Here is a 10,246-nt window from a genome sequence, read left to right on the forward strand (position 1 = left end):
AAAGTGGGGTTAGTATGTTCTTATACTATTTTCTCAACTTTGTTTTTGGGTCCACTCACCCTTATTGTTGTTTTGCGCCCCCAGGCAGTAGACGTGCACAAGAATCCACCACCGGGCCACTTCCCATCTTCCGCATCTCTCTTCTGATGTAGGATTTTGTTTTGTAAACAGATTCACTCTTTTGTAAATTTAGTAGTCGCTCTGATGTTTTGCCCTAGACTGAGATTTGAACTGTTGGAATGTATATATACATACGCTGGCAGTTGGTTGTATATATATACGTGTTTTGACAGGTGTAAATATTTTGGTATTGAGCTAGTTACAAGGGAAACTCTGCCGGTTTTTTGGTAGAAGTTCACCTTATTATTTTTCTCGTGTTTTGTAGAGAAGGGCAAATAGGTCATTTGTGCCCGACATTCGCCAGGTGTCGGACACGCACAGGGTCTGGTTCGGATTCCAAAGCGGAATTTGGATCGGGTCCTGTCACAACAAATTCACAACTTGCTCTACTTGAATCATTTTCTAGGGTACAAAACTATCCTGAAGCTCAACATGTCAAAATTAAATTTCAATACCTAATATAGCTCAATTCAAATATCCATATATAGTTATTACCTAAGTAAAGTATTACACATGTAAAATAAAATATTAATAATAAATATACACATAAACAATCCGGTTTGATTTAGGCTGGTTTACAAAGCTCAAAACCAAACCATATACCATATGGTTTGGTTTTTAAACTGTTTGACTTTTTTCTTAGTCAAAACCAAATCAAACCGATAATTACTGTTTGAATCGGCTGGTTTTAAAAGTTCAGCCAGATTGATGCCCACCCCCTAATACCTCTCCCAACAAGCCATTATTACCGACTTCAAATGAAAGAGGTATATTTGACCCCATATACTTGTTTATTATAAAATACAATTTCCTTTTTTTGTGTGGTAGTAATTTCTTTCTACCAATTCTTTTATTGGGCCCCACATAATACAATATTAACGGTGGAATTGAATTGCCTAGTCCATTGGAGAGAGCAACTTTTTTCAAGAGGTAATAGGCAACACGCCACATCATTCTGTATAATACAATTTTGCCTATTCATTTGCGTACTCCCTTAGAGATGCTTAGTGGCTGCACGGGTGGTTAGCATGAGATTTGTTAGAAAGTGTCCTATTCTAAGGACAAAAATGTCGATTTCTATGAGAGTTTATAATTTCTTTGAAATATATAGTTCTAGGATTTTGTATATATAGAAACCTTTCAACATTCTGTGTTCATATATAGAAACGTGTTCATTCAGTATGAATTACATCGATCGAAGAGGGTGGAAGAAAATGAGAGGGAAATGAAAGAGGGATCGAGGGAGATGGAGCATTATTTGCTCGCACTATAACTTGAATAGAGATCATCCATCCCAACATTAACACCTTAAGGACTCTAAGGACCTGTGCATACATGCACGCATGCTTTGCCCTTTTCCATACATGGTTGTTTTAATCAGAAAGTGAGCAGATAACAAACACAATTCCCTTTCCATAAATGGCTGTTTGAATCAGAAAACGATAGTATGTTGCCATATCAAACTACAATTTAGTATATAAACCATATTTACCAATTGGCGCTGATCTTTGTTCAAGATCAAGACCTATCCAGGTGCAAGAAATCAGGATGGATGTCATCTTCTACCGTCTCATCATCGTTTGCGAATACCGTCTCGTAGTTTGTCACTGTCTTATTGATTTCATTGCTCCATTGGCCTGCAGTATCTGCATCCTCTCTCCTACTAATGCGTGGCAGGTCATAATCATCACTCTCATCTGGGGTTACGTAGTCATTCCATTTGGAAGCTCCACTAAGTATAGTCTTTGTTTCCTGACCTGCTCTTGGTTCCAGCTCATCTCTCATTACAAAATCTCTCCATTTTGAAGTCTCCTTGGTGATTGCTAGCTCGCACTTCATCTGCTCCTCATCTGCCAGTCATAATACATTAAAACAAATTCCTGAATTTGCTACACCTTAATTGGTGTTTAAAGTTTCCCAATCCCTATCATTGCTGGACATCGAGAGAGGCTCATGTAGCCTAGTATTAGTTCTATTCGAAATCCACCAATCTGCAAAGCGGGCACAACTTTGAAACTGGGGCCCCCCGGCCGGCCGAACCCTACATACGAAGGTACCTTTGGGGGTTTTTTACCTCAGACCAAATGGGAGCAAACCATGGACCTGACCGTTCCAACTAAACCCCCGTTGGTAGTATTAGTTCTGTTCTTTGCTAGTAAAAATGCATCAACTCATCCTACCGGAGCATGAGTGGACTTGGAAACTTGTAAAATGGGTCCAGGACTTGGAATGTGGGCGAAAGTGTACATGATAGTTATGTGGAATGGAAAGAAAAGGCAATGAGTTCAAATGTTGTCAAATCGTAATTACTGTTTTTGTGAAGAAACAAAACTAAATTGCTTATAAGTTCCAATCTTGGGAAACTATGACATACTACTAGTTTCTATTTCCAGGAAATAGTTGTAGCATACTATCAAAAAACTAGCAGCAGACATGTCATCGTCTTTATTATTCTATTAATCACAGCAAGAACATCTTTAGATCATTCAACTTCATTTTAGTATATTCTGGACCAAAAGCAAACTTAAGTTTAGCGATTTCTGTTCCAAAAATTGTATTGTTTTTCATTTATTCTTAAGAAAAATTTTGTTAGAATAAAGAATCAACAATGAAGACTAAAAAGAAGGTAGAACCTACAAGAAAGTACGAAACCATATTAACATATATACAAGTTTTTATTATCTTGGCCATTATCTACAGGCAGTAACATTCAACTTTTGTATCCGTGTATCAATTTCAACAAACCATCAAAGGGCCCTGAAATTAACTGTTCCAATAGAATAGTGAAAACCCCGAAAACAAGACGAACATCAAACAATGCGAATAAAGAAAAAAATGGAAAGCCAATTACCCCAAAGCAAGCTTGACGACAACACCACTATGTATTAGCATTTATACCACCAGATAAGAAGGTACAAGAAATAAGCCTAATTATCATGTAAAGCAACAAAGAAATAGAACAAAGTTACCTGCTGGGGAGACAACATGTTTGTTGAAATTCCTCTTAGAGAAAACTGATTTGTGATTGTGATGTTTATCCGCATCTCCTTTTCTTGTATCTGACCAACAGCCATATTTGTTGAGCTTTCGTTTCTTGGGCAACTCTGCCGGAAACTCTGTTACAATCTCATGCTCAAAACCAACCCCTACACAAAAACCAATCAAACACACAAATACATTAACATCCTCCTATTTCTTATCCTCAATTTCAAATTTCAATCAAAACCCAAAACCAACAATTACCACCTTCATCTTCTTCTTGCTTCAAGTTGGTGACCTGATCATCCTTAGAATCGAGGTATTCCGTCCAATCGGTTCGTCTCTTCTTTTGGGTCTTGTACGGACTAGTGGAAGAAGCAAGTGCAGGCTGTTGCTGCTGCTGCTGTTGTTGTTGACGGGGCATGTTGGAGGACTGGACGAAGAGGCGAAGATCCTTGGCCATGGGACCTTGAGCAAACACTTGGCGTACAGACTGCTTTTGATTGCAGACTACGCATGTCCACTTGTTACTTTTGCTGCTCTGCTTCCTCTGCTTCACCTACAATTTAATTTCCATTCATCACCAAACAACGCCAACAAGATTCAGATTCAAATGCTCATATATATATATACCGACATATATTACATGTGTATATACAATTAATAGTATTATATACCTGCATGGTGGAGCATTGGCAGCACTGAACTGCAATGAAGATGGCGGACATTTTCTTTTCACCCTCTCTCTCCCTCTCCGCTTCCGGCGTTCACAAGTAAATGTGGGATTTTGATATTTCTGAACATTCTGGAAGCGATATATTATTTGGGGCTTGGTTTGGGCGCCAAATTTTGGGGTTTCGGGGATTTCATGGGATTTTAAATATTTGCTTTTATAACAAAAGTCATTTTGGTCTGTGTACTTTACCTTATTACCATTTTCGTCCCCATAATTTCAATTTTGTCACTTTTATGTTTATAATTTTAGACACGTTATAAATTTTATCAAATTCCTTTTAATTTTATCCAAAACTTCATACAAGATACCCCTTTATATCAGCAACGCATAGTAAAAACATCTCGAAATTGGAGTGAAATTTAGACGTGTGCTAGAATTACGAAGATATCAAACAATAGGATTCAATTGCCATAACTAGGGGTGGGCACTCAAACCGGCGAACCGGAAATCCGAGCCGAACCGCACTGAATCAAACCGGAAAAACACCGAGTTGACCAAAAAGTCAAAAACCGAACCGGACCGGTTTGGACCGGTTTCATGTCTTCAAAAACTGAACCGGGCCGAACCGAACCGGTGAAACTAAAAAAATATATAATTTCAATATATATTTATATTTAATGCTATATTTTTAATTTCACTAAAAAAAACCTAATATTTATCCAAGTTCAATGTCAAAATATCTCTCTTTTCTCACTTTAATATTTATTTTTTATATGAAATTGAATAATTTGTTAATTTTCAAGTAAAAAAATAATATTTCAGTTGAGAATTGTATTAAAAAATAATTTAAAAAAATAATTTTTATAATCCGGTTCAAAACCGAACCGGAACCAGAATCGAATCGAAACCGGTTCAAATCGAACCGGGCAGTTTTTGAAATTTTTTTTATTAAAACCAAACCGAACCAAATCGGATAAATAGTACCGAATCGATTCTAATTTTAGACAAAAATCGATCCAAACCGAACCGTGCCCACCCCTAGCCATAACTAAAACTACAGGAATAAAAATGAAAATCCCACAAACTACTTGAACGAAAGTGAAAGGGAAAGTGACTTAATTTTTTATTTTTTTTAAAGGGCACTAAAATGGGCTGGCCGGCCCAAACCCAAAATTTCAAGGTTTGAGCGAAATTCCATTCTCATAGAAACAGGCGCTCAGGTGAGCTGCACTCACTGCCTTCTTCTGCTTCTTCTTCTTCTTCCTCTTCTCTCGCTCTTTCTCAATTGACGAGACGATGTGGAGGAAGTCGCCGAGATTCTCGTCCAAGTTTCTAACATCCAAAAACTGACTCTACCTCTCTTCCATTTCCTCCTCGGCAGCCAACGACGTCGTTCGACACTCTCTCTCCCAATCCAACCCCTACGAATCCGAGCCCTTTCGGGGGCTACTGCTGTTGGTCTCGCTTCTGGGGCCACCAAAGCTTCTTCGCACTGGGCTGGCCTCCGCCATGGTCGCTGCTATTGGGAGCTCTCCAAAGCTCGCCCAAGGTATCCATTTTCGTTTCTGTAAATTTGAAAATGGCATTTCTCGGTTTTTACATCCCACCATTTACATGCATTTAACATGTACCATTTGTGTTGATATTGGATTCTGTTCTTACTGGGGCTTTCGAAGTTTTTGTCAGTTGGAATTTTGTCTTGCGAATTTTTTCACTTTTAGTTCCAGTGCATATGCATTTGCTACGGCTCATGAGCACGAGGAAGTTGAGGCTCAGCATGAGGCTAACAACTTAACTACGGTATGATTTCTTTTCTGTTTTTGGCAAATTTAAAGTAAGCTTTAAGATCATGAAGTTTGCTTGATTGTGGGCTGCTTTGTGATTTTGTTTCATTGTATGTTTATACAGGGAAGGAACAGCACATCCGAGCCTAGTGGAACTTATAGTGGGTATTGTGGTCAAAATAATTTGCAGCTGCAACAGAAACTAAATGGGGCTTGTGCAGATGGTTCAAGGGACCCCCAGCAGAACTCAAATCAGTATAATCCGAGTTACAATGGGGTTTTTAAGAGAAGCACAAGCAATGATTTTCTGAACCATCCAGTTCAACAAAATGGAAATTTTAGTGGGCATAATGGGCAAGAAAATGGGGGGTTACTGCAGACCCCTGAATTGGATTGGAGATATTTAGAAAATGGAAGTATACAGAATCCATATGCGTCTCGGCAGAGGGATCCATAGAAATCAGACAGAATCCAGATGGTTTTGGTTCACAAGGCAATTCAGGGTTTCAGGGAAACCTGAATCAGAATTGTACGCAGAATGTTGCACAATATCAGCAAAATGTAAATGGTTATTACACAAGGAATGATGCAATGCATCAACAGAACCCTAGTTATGGACAGTATCAGCAGAACCCTAGTTGTCGACAATATCAACAGAACCCTAGTTATGGACAAAATCAGCAGAATCCTAGGGATGGAAAATATCAGCAAGGCTCTAGTTGTGGACAATATCAGCTAGGCCCTAGTCAATATCAGCAAAGCCCGCATGTTGTACAATCTCAAACAAATACAGATCCTTTTCAAAACAGGATAGTGGATTCTCAAGTAGCAAGTGAGTCTAAATCTCAAGGAAAACTGATTGAGGCTTCTGAAAGTAGCCCATACATTGGTACTCTTCAAAAGTTGGATAATTTTTGCAAGGAGGGCAAAGGTAAGGAGGCTATGGAGATCTTGGGTGTGCTAGAGAAGCAGCACGTTCATGTGGAATTGCATCTGTATTTAAAGTTAATGCAGGCATGCGGGGAGGCTAAAGCTCTAGAAGAAGCAAAACTTGTTCATGAAAACATTACAAGATTAGCGTCTCCTTTGGAAGCGTGCACGTACAACAGAATTTTAGAGATGTATTCTAAATGTGGTTCTATGGACAACACATTCATGGTTTTCAACAAGATGCCAAAGCCCAATTTGACATCTTGGAACACTATGATAACATGGCTTGCTAAAAATGGCCTTGGGGAAGATGCCATTGATATATTTAATGAGTTTAAGAAAGCAGGTCTGAAACCTGATTGCCAAATGTTTATTGGTGTTTTCCACGCTTGTAGTGTCTTGGAAGATACTACTGAAGGACTGCTGCACTTTGAATCAATGAGCAAAGATTATGGCATTGTCCCAACTATGGATCATTATGTCAGTGTAGTAGATATGCTAGGAAGTACGGGTTATCTGGACGAAGCTTTGGAGTTCATTGAAAAGATGCCATTGGAACCTAATGTCGATATTTGGAAAACCTTGATGAATCTCTGCAGAGTTCACGGGTACTTGGAGCTAGGGGATCGGTGTGCTGAGCTTATTGAGCAGCTAGATCCCTCCAGCTTAAATGAGTAATCAAAGGCTGGCCTTGTTCCTGTAAAAGATTCAGACCTTGTAAAGGAGAAAGAGAAGAAAAAATTAGCAGCCCAAAATCTTTTAGAAGTCAGGAGCCGAGTCCATGAATATTGAGCAGGAGATACATCTCATCCTGAGAATGATAAGATTTATGCTCAACTTAGGGGTTTAAGGGAACAAATGAAGGAGGCTGGTTACATTCCAGAGACTAGATTCGTGTTACGTGACATAGATCAGGGAGGCAAGGAAGATGCTTTGCTTGCCCATAGTGAGAGACTTGCTGTAGCTTATGCCCTCCTCAGCAGCCCAGCTCGTTCATCTATTAGGGTAATCAAGAATCTTCGTGTTTGTGGTGATTGCCATAATGCGTTGAAGATTATTTCAAAAATTGTAGGCAGGGAACTCATCATGCGAGATGCTAAGAGATTCCACCATTTCAAAGATGGCTTGTGCTCTTGCCGAGATTATTGGTGAACAACATGAAACTTGATTCATCTCAGGTAATATTTTTCTCTCTTAACTTTATTTTTTATAGAAGCAATATTTTTTTTTAAAATTTTGAGTACTTAAATGCAGCTATGAGAAAAAGAAATATTTCTAATGCTATCATGCTTTTGAAAGGGTTTTGTGGTTGTTTGGAGGAAGTGGATTAGGGGGCATTTGAGTATAAATTTTCGGTCTTAATTAATGAGAGACCAAGAATTTGGAGCATGTAGAGGGCTTATGCAAGAGAGAGAGAGAATCAGATTGCAAGGCCTTTTGCGGACGATGAAGTGAGGAGAGTCAGATGGGTGTCATAATTTAGTACATTCTAAAGGATATGACAAGTTGTTTCGTGCTTTGTAAGTAGACGCCTTTTTAAGTCTTTGTTTCTTATTTCAGAATAAAGAAGAAAAATGTAAGCCGCCTTAGTCACATTGAGCTTTTGAGGTCATTGAGCTATATGTTTTCAGTCAAAATTGAGTTTGGTACTTAAAAAGCTAAAATGAGCCCGGCAAGAAAGCTTTTTTAAAAATCTTTTTCTTGTGTGATTCTTTTTTTCCCCTATCGATAAGCAAGTGCACAAGCAACAACATTACTTTACAGTAAATGTTTACTGTCCTATTGAGGTATTATGTTGATCAAAGTTTAGACAGAATATGAATTAGGATACAGTATTAGATAAAGCACTTCCAAATTCACTTCAATATCTTTGTAATGCTTACTATATGTGCACTGTCGTCTTACTTTCTCATAATTATGTTAACAAAAATAACTAAGATAAGATGGAGTGGGGGTATAAAAAAGCATCTAAGATAAAGCATTAGAGGAACTTTAAGAGTTATATACTTCTGTTAAGCGATTGTAATACTTGTTTTCCTTCTGCTGGTGAACATTTTTCTGGCTGTTGAACCTGAGTTGGTTTATGATGTTTAAGTAGTTAATGGCTCATTGCCTGCAGTATCTTTAGTTGTTTAGTATTAATTTTTTGTCTTGATTAGGTGTTAAATCATTAGAAATTGTTTGGTTGTAGGCGTTTGAGATGGATAATTATGCCAAAATGAATTGAACGAAGCGAAGACCATATCCTTCAGGACGCATTACGATACCTCATGCAATCACCTGAGAATCTGCTGCTGGTTTAGCTGGCACTGCTTCGTTGGCAAGCAAGGTGACCCAATGATTTCACACTTCCTTCTGTAAATGTTATATGAGAATAAAATTCTGATTTGCATCACCTGAAATATTTGATCAACTGGGAATTTGGGGACTAATGTTGCAACTTTTATGACAAGGTTGTTGCAGGCAAATATTGTTGGCAGCTGGTCTTGCAGCTTCCATTATAATACTTATGCATTCGTATATACTCCATTGAAGCAGATTCACCCGATAAATACATGGGTTGGTGCTGTTGTTGCTATCCCTCTCCACTGCTAGGGTAATTTGCTCCCTTATTTTCTTTGGGCTACATGCTTTCTTCAGTGGACTTATTGGAGTAGCTTTATATATTACTTTGGCTGTTGACAACTTATGTTTTCAATTAACTCATAATATAGTGTTAGTTGTTGCAACATATTTTTGCAGCCCAGAACTGATCAGTGTTTTCTGAAATCCCCATTAAACTTTTTATTTTGGTCTTTGGTGAGATATTTCCCATTAAGCTTAAATAACAAACAAGTCTGATTGTCAGTACTAAAAAAATTCCCACTGCTTTGCACAATAGATTTATACATTTAACTGCTCATCCCCAATGTCCTGCCCATGCTCTCTCTCTCTCTCTCTCTCAAGATGCAACGGGTATCCAAATCCAGCAGCCAAAAATCAGTTTCATTCCATGTATTTTTCAAGATCAAAATCCTAACTGGAAGTTTCTTCAATACTTGATTAACAAAGACAGCTTTATTTTTTAATATGATCCAATCAGACGCCTAAAGTATTCCAATTTGACGTTTTGCACCATATTGGCTTTAACAAATTTTCTGTTGGTTTAGCTTCTGAGGTCTTGGTGGCAATCTGTTTTTGCGACTTGCATTTTATTGCAGCATTCCAGCAGGCATTCCACCACTTGAACAGCAACCAACCCAGCGGCTTTTACAGGAGCCCTTTAGGATTTTATTACCCGTCAGTACACCACACCACATGTTACCTCACCTCAACATCATCAGCATCATCTCGAGATGGTAGGAGAACTTGTTGCAATTTCATTTCATTTGTTTAGGAGATGGTATGAGAGAAAGGGTGTTAATCCTTATAGGAAGATGTGAAGACATAAACGAAGAGAGAAGAAATAGAGTGGTGTCATTGATGTTAGTGGATGATTCTTAATTGGCAGGGTATGAACACTGTTCTGATCGTGAAAGATGGAGGTATATCAGAGACGAGTATACGCAAACCACCTCCATACTTGCCTCCACCTAATGACTCACCTACCATTCAAGATTCGGCTGGAGAAGTAGATGGATTTTGATGTGATAGAACTATAAGTTGTAGATTGAAGACCCTGTGAGATTGTAGTTTTTCCCTAATAAATTGACGTAGACAAGTGTAGCTTATGATTTTGAATATTATATCAATATATTACTAGATTCTGGTCATGTGA

General features: G+C 38.2%; 1 protein-coding gene and 1 pseudogene across 1 annotated transcript; one reads left to right on the forward strand and one right to left on the reverse strand.

Annotated features, from left to right (window-relative positions):
• LOC18767708 (MRN complex-interacting protein) lies at positions 1,421-3,934 on the reverse strand. Its single transcript, XM_020570606.1, has 4 exons — positions 3,777-3,934; positions 3,367-3,658; positions 3,090-3,266; positions 1,421-1,970 (listed from the first exon to the last, which is right to left on the reverse strand). The coding sequence occupies exons 1-4, from the start codon at positions 3,825-3,827 to the stop codon at positions 1,639-1,641; spliced, it is 852 nt and encodes a 283-aa protein (XP_020426195.1). The 5' UTR covers positions 3,828-3,934; the 3' UTR covers positions 1,421-1,638.
• LOC18766503 lies at positions 5,332-10,246 on the forward strand (annotated as a pseudogene).

The sequence above is a fragment of the Prunus persica genome, chromosome G8, assembly GCF_000346465.2.
Source record: "Prunus persica cultivar Lovell chromosome G8, Prunus_persica_NCBIv2, whole genome shotgun sequence".
In the NCBI taxonomy this organism is placed as follows: domain Eukaryota; kingdom Viridiplantae; phylum Streptophyta; class Magnoliopsida; order Rosales; family Rosaceae; genus Prunus; species Prunus persica.